An 18,083-nucleotide genomic window follows, 5' to 3' on the forward strand; every position below is an offset into this window, starting at 1 on the left:
TAATTTTTAATCCTGGGAGTTAAATTGTCTGCCCTTCTCAATCCACTGGGTTGTGATGGAAATTAAATGGCAGAAAACTGTCAAACGCACAGTTAATAACAAAGAAGACAGAATTCGGACAGCGGAAAACAACCTTTTTGATTATATGTTCCTGTAAGGTATTAAAAAATATGAGATGCATCCATACTAGTATAACAAAACTTTATGTATCAATCAAGAAATATTTATTGAAACGCATTACAGGTTTTAGACTGTTCAAAGAACTAAAATAGTGATATTTTAAAATTCAATATAAAATAGCTTTAAAAAGCAAGCTCCCTAGCTCTGTGCAATGTCATTTCCTTGTACAGAGTGACTGCTAGATTCAATTGACCCTCAGTCTTTTAATAACCTACAAACTGAATGATATTTCATGGTCAAATCTATATTCCTAATAACAACGCTATGAATGGGGGATTCTGAGCAGCTACAATAGGGGCAGCTGCATAATTCTGAATCTCCCACATATTATCTAAGAATATAACAAAGAACAAAGAGAAAAACAAATGAAACCTGCACCCTCAGTACAACAGAGAATGTTCAAAGTTTAAATCTGCAGCGACTAGAAAAATAAACATCAAATCTTTGAAAATGATCTTGCATCCTCCCACTGCAAGCCTTCATGGGCACCAAAGACTGTTCTGGGGGGAAAAAAGGGAAAAGAAAAATGCACAGAAGAGAAAAGAGAGACATACAAGAGCTAGCAGTATGCCTAAGACTCATCTAAAACCACCATCAGAATATGGAGGTCTACCCTACATGTGAAAATACTGAAAAAGCGTAATGGCTGATCACAGAACTGACCTCGAGACAGGGACTTTAAAATGCACGTGAAAGACAAGAGATGTAGTCTTAGAAAGGTGATTCTTTAGAGGGAGGAATGGTAACACGAAGGAACTGTGAAAAGGGAGAAAGGAAAAAATCCTACAGAAAAGCAAACAAAAATGTAAGGAAGCATATTTCTGTCACAAAAGTGAAAGGCATGAGACTGTACCCTACTCAGCAAGCTAAAAAGTTGGGTTGCCTCAATTTCATGGATGCGGGCAAAAGACACAAGACTCGGGACAGAGACAAAGAATAGTTTACTTCTCAGTTTATTTATGAGTAGCTAGAATATCACTGGGAGAAGGCAATGGCACCCCATCCAGTACTCTTGCCTGGAAAATCCCATGGATGGAGGAGCCTGGTAGGCTGCAGTCCATGCGGTCGCTAAGAGTCGGACACGACTGAGCAACTTCACTTTCACTTTTCACTTTCATGCACTGGAGGAGGAAATGGCAACCCACTCCAGTGTTCTTGCCTGGAGAATCCCAGGGAATCCCAGAGAATCCCCGTCTATGGGGTCGCACAGAGTCAGACACGACTGAAGTGACTTAGCAGCAGCAGCAGCAGAATATCATCATTTGTGGAAAAAAAGACTATAAACAAAGTCAAACAACAACCAACAGACTCACAGAAAATTTGTGTCCCATGTATAACAGAAAAGGGACTATTCACTGTAATATATCTTTAAATTCTTTAAATTATAGGGAAAAAAATTGAACTTCAATTTTAAAAAATGGGCAAAAGAATTCACTAAAAATTACTTTTAAATGGCCTTTAAAGATATGAAAAGATGTTCAACCTCACTCATAGTAGAAGAAATGTAAATTAAAATTACCTACCAAATTAACAAACACTGTTCTGACAATGATGTGGAGAAATCAATACTCTTATACATAGTTGGTGGGAATGTAAATTGGTATAATTTTTATAGAAGGAAATCTGGCAATATCTAACAAAACTACACACACATTTATATTGTTACCCTACATTCACACTTTTAGAAATTTATACTTAAGGTACTGCTTCATAAATAAAGATATTGCTTCAACAATTAAAGAAAAAACTTTACGTACAAGTTTACTCATGGTAGTAGTGTAAATAATTAAAAAAACTGAAACATGCCCATGCATAAAAAAGTGCTTGAATAACTTATAATAAAGTGCTACACAGCAGTTAAAAAGAATAACAAAGAAATCTACAAACTGAAATATTGTGATCTTTCGGGACACAATGTCAGGTGGGAAAACAAAATGAAAAAGCATATCATAATATTACGATTTTTATATAAGAAATAAAGAGAAATGATGGAGATATTCTCTAAGAATATAGTTCTATACAGTTCTGACTTTTGGAACCATTAATGTCTAACCATGGAACAACAGACTGGTCCCAAATAGGAAGAGAAGTATGTCAAGGCTGTATATTGTCACCCTGCTGATTTTACTTATATGCAGAGTACATCATGAGAAATGCTGGGCTGGATGAAGCACACGCTGGAATCAAGATTGGAGGGGAGAAATATCAATAAACTCAGATATGCAGATGACACCACCCGTATGTATGGCAGAAAGTGAAGAAAAACTAAAGAGCCTCTTGAGGAAAGTGAAAGGGGAAAGTGAAAAAGTTGGCTTAAAGCTCAACATTCAGAAAATGAAGATCATGGCATCTGGTCCCATCACTTCATGGCAAATAGATGGGGAAACAGTGGCTGACTTTTTTTTTTTTTTTGGCTTCAAAATCACTGCAGATGGTGACTGCAGCCATGAAATTTAAAAGACACTTAGTCCTTGGTAGGAAAGTTATGACCAACCTAGACAGCATATTAAAAAGCAGAGACATTACTTTGCCAACAAGGGTCTGTCTAGTCAAGGCTATGTTTTTCCTGTAGTCATGTACGGATGTGAGAGTTGGACTATAAAGAAAGCTGAGCGCCGAACTGTGGTGTTGGAGAAGACTCTTGAGAGTCCCTTGGACTTCAAGGAGATCCAACCAGTCCACCCTAAAGGAAATCAGTTCTGAATATTCATTTGAAGGACTGATGCTGAAGCTGAAACTCCAGTACTTTGGCCACCTGATGCGAAGAAATGACTCATTTGAAAAAACCCTGATGTTGGGAAAGATTGAGGGCAGGAGGAGAAGGAGACAACAAAGTATGAGATGGTTGGATGGCATCACCAACTCAATGGACATGAGTTTGACTAAACTCTGGGAGTTGGTGATGGACAGGGAAGCCTGGCATGCTGCAGTTCATGGGGTTGCAAAAAGTTGGACACGACTGAGCAACTGAACTGAACTGAACTGAATGTTTAATCATTAACAAAATAAATTAAGTCAACTAGGGTAAGAGAGGAAATGCAACTTAAAATGGGATACAACAGAAACAAAAGTGGTGCCAGAGAAGACTCCTGAGAGTCCCTTGGCTTGCAAGATCAAACCAATCAATCCTAAAGGAGATCAACCCTGAGTATTCTTTGGAGGGACAGATCCTGACGCCCTAATACTTCAGCCACCTGATGTGAAGGGCAAACTCATTAGAAAAAGACCCTGATGCTGAGAAAGATTGAGGGCAGGAGGAAAAGGGAGAAGGGGAAGACAGAGTTTTCCCCTAACTGTTTTCCCCAGTTTGTAATGTAAATAGTGGGGGGAAAAAATTAATCCAAGTAATCTGGCAAACAATATCTGACCACAGTGGAAGTCAAAAGGCAAAAAGCTCTAAACAAATACTGAACTACAGTAGGCAGATTTCTTTTTTTCAGAGGCATAAGTTAGCAATTCTGAAATCACCTTTTAGGACTGAACAGGTAAGTAGACTGTAAATAATAGCAGCCAGGTTTCTCACTGTCAAAGAAGGAGATTACAAATATGTAAATAGGAAAAGACAGAATGAACTGTTTGGTGTTTGAGTAGAATTAGAAGTATCAATGTGAATACTTCAGTTTCAATATAGACAGAGCAACAGACACAGACACAGGCACAGAGGTATGCGTGTGTGTGTGTGCACTTGCTGATTTCCTATCTCCGTCTACTGAAAGGACTGAGAACAAAGACATCCCAGCAGCGATGAGCACACCCAGTGCCAAATACTGGTTTTTAACTATCATCTTCCACTAAGTGAAAGCTACAGATCCTTAGAGTAATGAAGCAAAACCCAGGACAGGAAAAGTATAACATGAGCCAGAAAATAAGTGTTCAATAAATAACAGGAACATGCCAAAAAGACAGAGGAACCACTTTTCAGCTTCCTTCTCATGTACAGAGAAAACGATAAAGTTGCTAAAACATTAATATTTGTAGAATATGGCTGAAGTATATATGAGAATTCTTTGTATTAATCTTCCAAAATTTCTGTTGTTCCAAAATAATGTCAAAATTAAAAATAGAAAGTTGTAAAAACTCATTAAAGCTCATAAGTATCTAAATGTTCATTATATCTAAAAATTCAGTTATTTAGCCTAGAGATAAAAAGTCTCAATGACAGGAAAAAAACTTGGTTTTAATATGTATGTTTCACAGCAGGTATACTTACACAATAAGAAAAATTAATAAAGATGGCAGAAACATTTTTTTATGATCCTTTTGTTGGTAGTTCTGCTGTTTAAAGCGATCCCCAGCGCTGTGCCGAAGTGCCGCCTGGTGCTTTTGTGCTCAAGAAGCCTGTGATGTCTTATGGAGCAAATGTGTGTCAGACAGCTCTGCTGAGTCATGAATTACAACACTGCTAGCTGTGAGTTTAATATCAATGAGTAAACAATATACATTGAAGAAGGGGTCTTTAAACAGAAGCACACAAAAAATGAAGTGGTGTATTGATCAATTGTCAAAAATGCTGGGACCCTGCTTGCTGTTGCTGCTAAGTCGCTTCAGTCGTGTCCGACTCTGTGTGACCCCATGGACTGCAGCCCACCAGGCTCCCCCGTCCCTGGGATTCTCCAGGTAAGAACAACAGAGTGGGTTGCCATTTCCTTCTCCAATGCATGAAAGTGAAAAGTGAAGGTGAAGTCGCTCAGTCGTGTCGGACTCTTCGTGACCCCAAGGACTGCAGCCTACCAGGCTCCTCCATCCATGGGATTTTCCAGGCAAGAACACTGGAGTGGGGTGCCAGTGACCCTTCTCCAGTGACCCTGCTTAAAGAGATCCAATTTCTTATGTTATCCTCACCCAAGGCAATGATTCAGTAATCAGCTAATGCTAATTTAGTATTCACATTGATTTCATAGAATGTAACTACCACAAATAACAAGAATCAATGGTGTATATATACCCAGAATTTGACCACTTCTCATCACCTCTGCTGCTGCCAGCCAGGTCCAAGAAAGCACTGAGCCCTTTCCTGGATCACTCCAGTAGCCTAGAAGTAATCGTACCTCCATCCCTCCCCAACCACTCATATTATTCTCAACAAAGCTGCCAGAATTCTACTCCTAAAACTTAAGTTCATGTCGTTCCTTTGCTCAAACCCTCCAATGGCTTTCCACTAGCAAAGTGAAAGTCCCTCAGTCGTGTCCGACTCTTTGTGACCCCACGGACTATACAGTCCATGGAATTCTCCAGGCCAGAATACTGGAATGGGTAGCCTTTCCCTTCTCCAGGGGATCTTCCCAACCCAGGTCTCCCACATTACAGGTGGATTCTTTACCAGTTGAGCCACCAGGGAAGCCCAAGAACATTGGAGTGGAAGCCTATCCCTTCTCCAGTGGATCTTCCTGACCCAGGAATCGAACCGGGGTCTCCTGCATTGCAGGCAGATTCTTTACCAACTGAGCTACAGGGAAGCCCCAGCAAGACCCCCCACATAACCTGTGCCTCCCTTCCACCCACCACCGTTCCTCCTCTCCATTCTCATCTCGTACCTCCACACCTTTCCTTTACCAACCCCTCAGTTCCAGCCACACAGGCATCTATGCTACTCCTCAGAGGCTCCAGACACGATCCCATCTCAGGGACTTTGCTTCCACTTGTCTCTCTGGAGTACAGATAAGCACATGTTCACTCCCTCACTTGCACCCTTCATTTAAATGTTTTTCTTTGTGACACCTAAGTTGATCATCCTCTACATCCTATCTACCTACCAGGTTTCCTCCATCACATCTTTCATCACCTGACACACTGTATGTTTCCTTTCCTTATTTTCTCATTAGCTAGCTTCTGCTCTAAAACACAAGCTCCAAGAGGCAGGGATTTCCTGTGCTCTGTTATCTACAATATCACTTATACAAATAACAGTGCCTGGTAAATAACAAGAAAATGTACAAATTGATATAGTTGTTATTTTTTTTTAAGTAAACTTAAATAATTTTTTAAATTAAAAGTTATAGAAAGATTACAGTTTTACCTTCTGCATCTGTTTATATCATCTTTCTAGTAATCAAGTCCAAAACTAATATTGTTAAGGAGCTCACCTACAAAATATAGAGGAAAATCAGCAAAAGAATATAACTTCTCTTAATCTTGTTGTATATGAAACTTAGCTTTATTTACTTAATAAAACTAAGCAAAGTAGGGACAAATCAAATTATTGTTCTTTCATATTATTTTTAGGAAGTTATCTGCAGAATATAAATGAATCACGTAGCATATCCTATCCCACATAATATTTCAGCATCTGATGCAAATATTATAACTGTCATTCCAATTTATACAGCTTTAACCCAATGTAAATTAGATTAATAATTAAGAGTGCCATAATTCCTTATGACTTTGTAAAAGTCCTATCATATTAAGTTCCATACACTGAAAAACATTCATGCCATAAGTTAGCTGTTGATATATATAAATAAGTAGATCCAAAAAAAGAGAAAAACCACCCACTTTCAGTTCATTTCAATAGACCAATAACCAACAAAGATAGCCTGAACTCTATTTTGGTCTTTAGTAAATTCTGTATTCAAAACACATTTCTTCCATATGTTGAACTGAGAGGTAATTTGAATTTCAGAGTATTTTCCTAGAGGACCTCCATACATCATTCATACATGATTCTGAATTTTTTAAATCCCCAATATTTAGAGGTTATCAAATAAGAAAGCCAATTGCCATTCTTAGTAGACTCAAGGAAATCAACTAAAAGAGCTTTTCCTAAGTTTCATTCATTTTTAAGATTTAGATTTGTTTAAACACAAATTCAACCATCTGTCTCAAGTCTGGGCTCATTTCAAACTGGTTTTCATAATTAAAGTACTCCAGAGAGACAACTCAATGGATCTAATCACTTTTAATTGGCTATAATATATCACAGAACCATTCGTAATGCATGAAGAGGCAATTTAAGAAAATCTACTTTCCCATTACAGAAAATTTTACTTTTGAATGAGACTTACAAGTAATCCCCCACAGCTCAAGCAATAGACAGGCTCGTACTCTGTCTGCTTTGGGTAAGTGAGGGCTTGTTGATAATCAGGCATTTTACCAATGCTTTAGTTTTCCTCTCTGTTTCTCATAGAGAAGAAAATAATTTGAAAAAGAGTTTGTTTCCTCTCTCTTGTTATAAAAGCTGATGAAGCATGTTCCTCACAAGCTTCTCCAGACTGACTGGTAAGGGCATGTATAGTGTGGAAGAGTTCATCCTGTCTTTTCTGAATATGATATGCACAAAGCAGACACACTGAGACTCCCACCCATGTACGAGAAGCCCCACAAATGTCTTTGTGGGTATTCTGAGGCTTAGTAAATATAAAACCATTAGTGTAATTCTAGCTATAAGAATACACAGCTGTGAAGCAGTTGTTCTGAATATCTTTTCCGATATTTCAATATATCTTTGAGCAAACTATAGAACTTCAAAGGAGAATCATATTTAAATTCACTTAATTCAATACTATATAGCATTCCTTATATTTTATAAAACTAGCATGCGTTTACTCTTTAGAAGTATTTTTTAACTTTGAAAAAGGTACTAACATGGCGTACAAACAAGGCTGTGCATGTAAGTATGCAGATAAAGATGACGCATATTTTCTACAATATTAACAAGATGACAGTGAAACAAACAAAATCTGGGAATGAAGAAACTCATTCAACTTTACCAACATATGAGACAGAATGATAAAGTCCACTAAGACTCTAAAACTTAGGTGAATGTGCCAAGTAGATATACGGAAGATTGAAGAAAAGACCCAAATCATAATTATTCAGGCAAATCTCTAATACCTGAGATGAAAAATACAGTGCATGAAGTTAAAAGCAGGTTAGACACTGCAGAAGACAAGATTAGTAGAACTGTAGACATAACCATACAAGCTAACCAACATGAAAGAGAAATAATACAGAACAAGGGGGAAAGTAAACAGACCATCAGAAGGCTGTAAGCAAATACAAACTGCATAATGCACACGTACTGCAGTCGCTGAAGGAAACGAGACAGAAACGTAGACAGAAAATATACATGAAGAAATAATGGCTGAAAGTGTCCCAAAGTTGATAAAAATTATAAACTTTCAGATATAAGAAGCTCAAAACCCATAAATACAAAAAAATCACATAAAGGAATATCAGAATAAAATTCCTCAAAATCAATAATAAATAAAAGGAAATCCTAAAAGCTGCCAAAGAAATACAAACCATGTACAGCCACAAAGAAAATGATTAGAATAGATTTCTCCTTCAGAGCAACAAAGGGCAACATCCTTAAAGACCTAACAAGAAAAAAAAAAAACCTGCCAAGAAAAACTCTATACCCAACAAAATATATTTCCAAAAAAAAAGGTGAAATGAAATCTTTTTTAGATGTACAAAAGCTGAATTTACCACTTGTAGACTTTGTTGTTGTTCAGTTGCTAAGTAGTATCCGACTCTCTGCAACCCTATGAACTGCAGCACACCAGGCTTTTCTGTCCTTCACTATCTCCCAGAGTCTGGCTCAGCTCATGCTCATTGAGTCGGTGATGCCATCCAACCACCTCATCCTCTCTCGCCCCCTTCTCCTTCTGTCCTCAATCTTTCCCAACAACAAGGTCTTTTCCAGTGAGTTGGCACTTTGCATCAGGTGGCCAAAGTATCAAAGTTTCAGCTTCACTATCAGTCCTTCCAATGAATATTCACTGTTGATTTCCTTTAGAATGGACTGGTTTGATCTTGCTGCTGTCCAAGGGACTCTCAAAAGTCTTCTCCAACACCACAGTTCAAAAGCATCACTTCTTTGGTGCTCAGCTTTCTTTATGGTCCAACTATCACATCCATACATGACTACTAAAAAACCATAGCTTTGACTATACGGATCTTTGTTGGCAAAGTGTTATCTCTGCTTTTTAATACATTGTCTAGGTTGGTCATAGTTTTTCTGCCAAGACGGAAGTGTCATAATTTCATAAGATCCATATAGTCAAAGCTATGGTTTTTCCAGTAGTCATATATAGATGTGAGAGTTGGACCATAAAGCAAGCTAAGCACCAAATAAGTGATGCTTTTGAACTGTAGTGTTGGAGAAGACCCTTGAGAGTCCTTTGGACAGCAAGAAGATCAAACCATAATTTCAAGGCTTCGGTCACCAACCACAGTGATTTTGGAGCCCAAGAAAATAAAATCTGCCACCGTTTCTACTTTTTCCCCATCTATTTGCCACAAAGTGATGGGACTGGTTGCCATGATCTTCAGCTTTTGAATGTTGAGTTTTAAGCCAGCTTTGTCACTTTCCTCTTTCACCTTCATCAAGAGGCTCTTTAGTTACTCTTTGCTTTCTGCCAATATAGTGGTCTCATCTGCATATCTGAGGTTGACAGTTCTCCCAGTAGTCTTGATTCCAGCTGTGCTTCATCCAGCCCGGCACTTCACATGCTGTACTCTGTGTAGAAGTTAAATGGGCAAGGTGACAATATACAGCCTCGACATACTCTTTTCCCATTTGGAACCAGTCAACTGTTCTAAAACCAGTCAACCAGTTCTAACTGTTGCTTCTTGACCCACATACAGGTTTCTCAAGAGACAGGGAAGATGGTCTGGTACTCCCATCTTTTTAAGAATCTTCCACAGTTTGTCATGATCCACACGGTCAAAAGCTTTAGTGTAGTCAATCAAGCAGATGTTTTTCTGGAATTCCCTTGCTCTCTCTATGATCCAATGAATGTTTGCAATTTGATCTCAGCTTGTACATCTGGAAGTTCTCGGTTCACATACTGCTGAAGCCTAGCTTGAAGGATTTTGAGCATTACCTTGCTAGCATGTGAAAAGAGCGCAGTTTGTGGTAGTTTGAGCATTCTTTGGCATTGTCTTTCTTTGAAACTGTAATGAAAACTGACCTTTTCCAACCCTGTGGCCACTGCTGAGTTTTCCAAATGTGATGACATGTTGAGTGTAGCACTTTAACAGCATCATCATTTAGGATTTGAAATAGCTCAGCTGGAATTTTATCACCTCCACTAGCTTTGTTGGTAGTAATGCTTCCTAAGGCCGACTTGACTTCATGTTCTAGGATGTCTGGCTCTAGGTGAGTGACCACACCATCGTGGTTGCCTCAGTCAGTAAGACCTTTTTTGTATAGTTCCGCATAGTCTTGCTACCTCCTCTTAATCTCTCCAGCTTCTGTTAGGTCCTTGCTGTTTCTGTCCTTCCTCATGTCCATCTTTCCATGAAATGTTCCCTTGGTATCTCCAATTTTCTTGAAGGGATCTCTAGTCTTTCCCATTCTACTGTTTTCCTCTACTTCTTTGCAATGTTCATTTAAGAAGGCCTTCTCATCTCTCCTTGCTGTTCTCTGGAGCTCTGCATTCAGTTGGGTATAATCAATTGATTATATATTCTTTGCAGCCGAAGATGGAGAAGCTCTATACAGTCAGCAAAAACAAGACCAGGAGCTGACTGTGGCCCAGATCATGAACTCCTTATTGCCAAATTCAGGCCAAATTGAAGTAGAGAAAACCACTAGCCCATTCAGGCATGACCTGAGTCAAATCTCTTATGATTATAGAAGGGAGGTGATGAATAGATTTAAGGGTTTAGATCTGGTAGACAGACTGTCTGGCAAACTATGGACAGAGATTCGTAACACTGCAGAGGAAGCAATAACCAAAACTATCGCGAAGAAAACAAAATGCAAGAAGGAAAACGGGTTTATCTGAGAAGGCTTTACAAATAGCTGAGAAAAGAAGAGAAGTAAAAGGCAAGGGAGTAAGGGAAAGATATACTCAACTGAATGTAGAGTTCCAGAGAAAAGCAAGGAGAGAAAAGAAGGCCTTCTTAAATGAACAAGTAAAATGATACCAGATGGAATAAAGAATTCTATGAAAGATGACTACATGGATAAATATATAAGATGCTTTAATATAATTTTAAAGATATCTGACTAAACAAAAACAGAAATATTAACAATATAGTATAAAGTTAAAAACATATGCAAAAGTAAAGTACATCACAACAATAGCTCAAACACAGGAATCATACCAGTGTCAGGATTCCTTGTTGTACAAGGTGATACACTGCCACTTGAAGGTATACTATGGTAAAATAAACATAAAATACCGAAACGGTTATAGCTAATGAGACAACACAGGAGATACGACAACAAAGAGAATCTTAGGACATTTTTCAATTAATTCAGAAGAAGGAAGAAAGAAGGAAAAGTACAAGGAAGAACAATGGAACAAGGGGAAAGAAATTGCAAGATGACAAATTTAAACCTAACACTGTCAAAATCAATCCCATTGTAGTCTAACCATCCCAATTAAAAGGTAGAGACTATCAAGATAAAATAGCAAGACCTCATTATATGTGCTTATCAGCAACGTAGGTCAACTATAAAGACTAAAAAATGCTGAAGTGAAAGGATTAAAAAAATACCATGTAAACATTAATCAAAATATCTAATATTAATATCAGAACAAATAACACAGTAAAGAATAATACCAGGGATAATAAAGGTCATTTCATATGAGAGAAAGGTCAGAGCATTAGGAGGGAACAACAATCATGACGGCTGCTTACACTCAATAGCAAGTTTCAAAACTCATTAAGCAAAAAACTGACAAAACTTCGAGAAGAGACAAACACAACCACACTGGGAGATTTCAGTCGCCCTCTCTCAGTAATCGAGAGAGCAGGTAAACGAGTATCAGTGAGAACATAGCTTTTAATAATACTGTCAACCACCTGGCCCACGCCAACAGTATAGACCACTGCAAGCAGCAACAGCAGAATACACGTTCTTATAAAGTGCACACGAAGCATTTACCAAGATAAACCAACTGTGGACCTTATAAAATATATTCATAAGTGTAAAAGGAATAAAATCATAAAAAAATTCTCAGAACAAGTGAAATTAAATTATTAATCAAAAATAGAGACTTTTTTAAATGTCAAAACTTAGGAAACAGTACATTTCTAAATAACCTGTGGATGAAAGGGAAAAAAAACAAAAACAAAAGAAATATTTGAAGTATTTTGAACTAAACAAAAATGACGGCATAATACATACAAATTTATGGAATGTTGTTAAAACACTACTTAGGGAAATTCATAGCACTAAATGCCTATATTAGAAAAGAAGACAATTCTCAAATCAATGATCTTTGTTTCCACATTAAAAAAAAAAAACAGACAAACTGGTGCAAACAAAGCCTAAAGCAAGCACAAGGAAGGAAAGAAACAAAGATCAGAGTATAAATCAATTAAAAAGAAAGCAGAAAAACAGAAACAAAACAAAGCCTAAAGCCGACCTGTGAGAAGATTAATGAAGCCAATAAACCTCTAGCCAGAATGATTAGGTAAAAAAGACAAGACAGAAAGTGTCAATAACAAAAATGAGAAAGAAAATATCACTGCAGATTCTGTAAAAGGGTGAAAAAGGAAGTATTCTGAACAACTTAGTACCAATAAACTTAACAAACGAACAATTCCTTGAAAGATACAACCTACTAAAACTCAAAGAAAAAGATAAACAAATAGCTGGTATCACCTAAAGAAACTGAATTTATCGTTTAAAAATTTTAGCTGAAAAGAAAAAAATAAAGCAAGCAGACCCACATGGCTTCACAAGTGAATTCTACCAATATTTAAGAAATACTATGAATTGAACACAAGGATCTCTACAAAATTAAAGAGGGGGAAAATCAAGCAGAGGAAAAGTGTTAAAATTATACCAAAATGAGACTAGCTATTAAAAGAAACAAAGACAAATATGAAAATTCATAAAAACTTAGCCAATCATATCAAATAACATCAAAAATAATAATACATCATAGCCAAGAGGAGTTTATCCCCCGGATGTGAGGTTGGTATAATATTTGAAAAATGTGAAAATCAATCAGAACAACTTACTGTATCAAACTAAAAGAAGAAGAAATACACATCTCCACAGATACAGAAAAATCATTTGACAAAACCTAATTTCCATTACTAAGCAGGAATAAAAGTGGACTTACTCAAGCCAACAGAAAGAAAAATCTTTGAGAAACTATAGTTAACTTCATCCTTACGATGAAAGTCTTCCCCGCTAAGATCAGCAGCAAGGCAAACATGCTTGCTCTTTCTTCTTCTATTCAAGACTATATTGGAGATACTAGCTAGGGAAGTTAGGCGAGGAAAAAGAAAAAAAAAAAAACCCTCTAGACTAAAAAGGAAAACTGTCTTTATCCGCAGCTAATACGATCCTGTGGGAGTCCTCCTGAGTAGTTACTGACTCTCTATAAGGAAGATGTGACCACCTGAAAATATCATTACATAGTTAACTGGCTCTACTCCAATATAAAAAAGAAATTCAAAATATTAAAAAAGATTAATATAAAAAATATTTTAAAAAGAGAGGATACAACAGCAAATTTTTCCACTTAACAACCATTATGTCAGAACCTTAATTTGGATACAAGCTTTATGGACTCACAAAATTGTTTTATGGCAAACCTAACCACGTATTTAATCAACTAAAAGTATTCAGAATAATATGCAATAGGAAAGGAAAACCTGTGTATTTTGCATTCAAGAACTTACTATTCCATGCTATCAAGAAACATTCTAAATTATTAACTTCAGTTCATAATTTGGTTGTTCTCAGCATACATGTTATAAGTAAAAACCAACAGACTACTGTCCAAATTAGTCCAAGTTAATTTAAGACAAATATTTGTTCCTGCAACACAGACGAGAACAAAATGAGTTTGATATTTAGGATATATTGCAAAATAAAAAAAGTTTAACTAAAATGAAAGTGAAAGGCGCTCAGTCATGTCCGACTCTTTGCAACTCCATGGCCAGAATACTGGAATTCTCTAGGCCAGAATACTGGAGTGGATCCTTTCTCCAGGGGATCTTCCCAACCCAGGGATCAAACCCAGGTCTCCCACATTGCAGGTGGATTCTTTACCAACTGAGCTATCAGGGAAGCCCAGCAAAAATGATGCTCTACTAATATTACAAATGGATGCTATCCTTTACATTCGATAACATAAATCAGTGTTTCTTTGATATCAATTCTAACATTGAAAACTGAAAGTAAATCAGTGTTTCTTTGATATAAATTCTAACATTGAAAACTGAAAGTATTTTGTGTAATCCATACAGCAGGGGTCAGGAGTCTGGAATGTCAGTATGAACCCAGGCTGCCTATTGATCTACTACTGTGGCTGAACCTCCAGTTGCAGTCACTGAACCTGGATTCTAAGCCAGTTCTCCATCAAATCCAGAATTTAACTCTGACTCACTACAGGAACTGCTGCCAGGTGCTATATCCTCCAGAGCCTTGTCTTCTCAGGGTGGATCCCATGTGTTGGACTGAGTTTTCAAATAGCTTTCCCAAGACCTCCCAATTCCTAAAGTAAAGACTCTAAACACCAGACCCGTGGTTTGGCTCTCCACCGCCAGTGCCCCAGCAGCTCCTAGAGCCCATTCCAGAAATGGCCTGGTGGGGCCTCCCCAGATAAACTACGGTTCTGACATAAAACCTGTAAATGCTGCAAGAATCTGCCCACACATCATGCTTATAAAGAGTAAACAACTTCACACACACACAAACAACCCCTATTTCCATGATAAATGTAGAAGCAGTTTGAAAACCAGGTTTTCAGAAGTACAGGTTTATACTTTTTCATATAAACAGGAGTATAAGGATAGCTATGATTATAAAAGGGAAATTTCCGTGTGTCTCATGCATTTACATAGTTACATAAGAACTTATTTTACAAGTACATCCTCTACACATTATAAATTGATTTAATGAGAGGAATTAAATTCTTGAAAACAGGAACACACTATCACTAACACCTTTAGAAAGGAAATGCATTAATAAATAAGCTCACATATTTTAACAGGAGACTCAGTCAAATAATATGGTTCTTAAGATCAATTAAAGCTATAGTCTTCAGATTTTCTAGTTTCCTTCTTATTAGTAACACAGCAATAAATGGTGTTTTATCTCTGCTGCTGCTGCTAAGTCACTTCAGTCGTGTCCGACTCTCTACAACCCCAGAGATGGCAGCCCAACAGGCTCCCTCATCCCTGGGATTCTCCAGACAAGAACACTGGAGTGGGTTGCCATTTCCTTCTCCAATGCATGAAAGTGAAAAGTGAAAGTGAAGTCACTCAGTCCTGTCCGACTCCTAGCGACCCCATGGACTGCAGCCCACCAGGCTCCTCTGTCCATGGGATTTGCCAGGCAAGAGTACTGGAGTGGGGTGCCATTGCCTTCTCCAGTTTTATCTCTACCAAAAGTAATAAAGAACAATTATTACCTGTGAATAATCTTTGATAATATAAACATTAGGTACAAGAACTATTTAAAATTTATGATACCAGAATTAGATTTCATGTTTTAATCAAAAATAAACTATCATTAAAAGTAGGTATCAAAGACTTGGGAGTAATAGTGTATTTCTTTTCCTAACTAATCATTCTCCAACAGATGTAGACCTACTGTGAAATACTTCACATAGATGGATTACAATATAAATGAATTAAGTCATCACTTGCTCTGGGTGAATTCAAATATGGATATTTATACTACAGGAAATTTGAGAATGCTAGCCAAGCATTAGGTAATGAACTTTATAAAACTTACTCTTTGACAGACTGAGTAGTAATGCTCAATGTACAAAACTGTTTTTAAATTACTCTTGATGGCTTAGCAAAGGCTAAATTTTGAAACAGGAGACTTGAAGTTCCCAAGTTAGAACATCAACTAGCAATGGGTAAGCTCCTTGAATGTTTGAACCTCAACAACTTAAAGATAGCAAATAATACTCAGTAAATATTTCTTGATTATATAAAGCACTCTTTAAGACAAAAAAGGAATAATACTTAGGTATATGAAATTTGAAAATTACGAAATAATCATACAACATTGGAACTTACATCCAAGACTGACTCCAAAGTCTGACTTTGCACTTTTATTCTTTTCTTCACTTAAATAACTTACATAACTTAACTACAAAGGCATTTTAAAAGATAAATTTGCATTAAAAAGAGATCAGGGTCTCAAAATGTTGGTTGAGGCACAAGAAAAAATAAGTAAAAATAAGCAAACTGTGAATATTAATTCATCTTCCCTAAAAAAGCAGCAGAAACCCTGCAAGAAACAGAAACAGGAATAACAATGTGGGAGGGGTAGAGACAGGGTGAGAGAGAGACGCCAAGGACAGGCTTTAGGGAGTCCTGGGAGGGAGATCCGGGGCAGAAGGGAGGGAGGCAGGGGAGGGCGGGGAGGGAAGCAGGGGAGGGGCGGGGAGGGAGCAGAGGGGAAGGCTGGAAAGGGCAGCAGGAGGAGGCAGGGAAGCGGGGCAGAAAGGCCGGGCGGAGAAGAGAGAGCGGAACACAGCTTCCAAATCCCTCTCTCTTCTAGTCTACTGGGACTAACAAGAACACCACGTGTTTGGATATGTTGTGCAAAACATATCCAAACACGGGAGCTGTTTATCTACCTCAACAACACAACAGAAGAATATGCAACCAGAAGACAAAGAGAGAATACAGTAATAAAAGAGGAAGGTAAGTTAAATGATACAACTTTTTCAGAGCTGCTCGTTGTTGAGCAGCTCGTTGCACGTGACTGGAGCACACAAGGACTGGGGCCCCAGGCTCCTCAGTCCACAGAATCGTCCAGGCAAGAATGCGGGAGTTGGTTCCATTTCCATCCCCAACAGAGCTGCTAATAATGTTTATATATGACCAAGAAAAAAAAAACTTTTATAATTAACAAAATCTAAATATGAAGACTATTTAGTCACATTTACAACTATAACCAGAAATCTCTGTTAAAAACATAATGTTTCTCTTTCCATTTATTTCCAAAGCGTATTATGAAAATTTTAGGACAATAAAATTGAGCTATAAAAGCAAAACTAAGCTATAAAATGACTTGTGATTTTAATGGTACTTAAATACAGGTAAAAAGAGGATCAATAAAGACTTCTAAACAAATATGACTTTATTTTTCTTATTTAATATTAATTCAATAAGTAAATCTGAAGGCTGAGGGAAAATTTTAAAAATTCTTTGCACCCTATCACAAGTACTACATAATTCTATTTAGTGTGAACTACTCAAAAATAGTTTCTACCTCAAAAAGAAAAAATTATTCCGTTTGATAATTTGTCTATTTAGGCTTATTTTAATAAACCTATATGTTAATCAGTCTAAGTGGATTCACTCCACCACTTATAAAGATAACTTTAAAATGATAAAAATAAAAGTCACTACAATAAACATTATTCCTAATTGTGCCATACCTTTAGCTACAGCTTCTTTATATTTCTCTTTGGCGGAATTCATTTCTTTTATTAATTGTCTATAGCTGGTTTTTAATTTCTCTAATTCTGTCTTTGTAACCTGTCAAAAAAAAGAAATGCAAAAAGATTTTTAAAAGCTTAAATTTACATCTGGCAAGAACTTAAATTTCAAAGCATTAACTGATGCATCTTTTACTGCTTATGAGTCAGAAGTGCTCTTTAATATATAATTATAAACAATAAACTAAAATTAGCTTAGAAACTGGTGATAAATTCAAAGCATATGAAAAAAAGAAAAACATTTCTTAAAAAGAAGAGCAAATCATAAACTAGTGCTGTCATTACCTAAAATTGAAAGGCCAATAATTTATTGCTATTTACAGAAATATTTTCTCTAATAAAAAAACTAATTTAAAATTCTTATTTTAATCATACAGAATAACTCTGAGTGGTCATAATTCACCATTTCTAATATGAATTTTTTTTTTTACACTGTAACATCTCTGAAAAGATGCATCCAATTAATGTTGACCAGGCAGCATTCATGACAGTGGTCACAGCATGCACACATTAACTTGG

At 36.9% G+C, this 18,083-nt stretch overlaps 1 protein-coding gene across 4 annotated transcripts in view; it reads right to left on the minus strand.

Moving 5' to 3' along the window:
* The window catches only part of FER (FER tyrosine kinase), a 460,995-nt gene that overhangs the window by 352,317 nt on the left and 90,595 nt on the right, over positions 1-18,083 (minus strand). For all 4 annotated transcript variants that reach the window (XM_027545475.1, XM_027545473.1, XM_027545474.1 and 1 more), the window contains one exon: positions 17,505-17,604. In XM_027545475.1, the coding sequence (XP_027401276.1) occupies positions 17,505-17,604 (100 nt within the window). The remainder of the gene's footprint in view (positions 1-17,504; positions 17,605-18,083) is intronic.

This window comes from Bos indicus x Bos taurus, chromosome 7 (assembly GCF_003369695.1).
Source record: "Bos indicus x Bos taurus breed Angus x Brahman F1 hybrid chromosome 7, Bos_hybrid_MaternalHap_v2.0, whole genome shotgun sequence".
Lineage (NCBI taxonomy): Eukaryota > Metazoa > Chordata > Mammalia > Artiodactyla > Bovidae > Bos > Bos indicus x Bos taurus.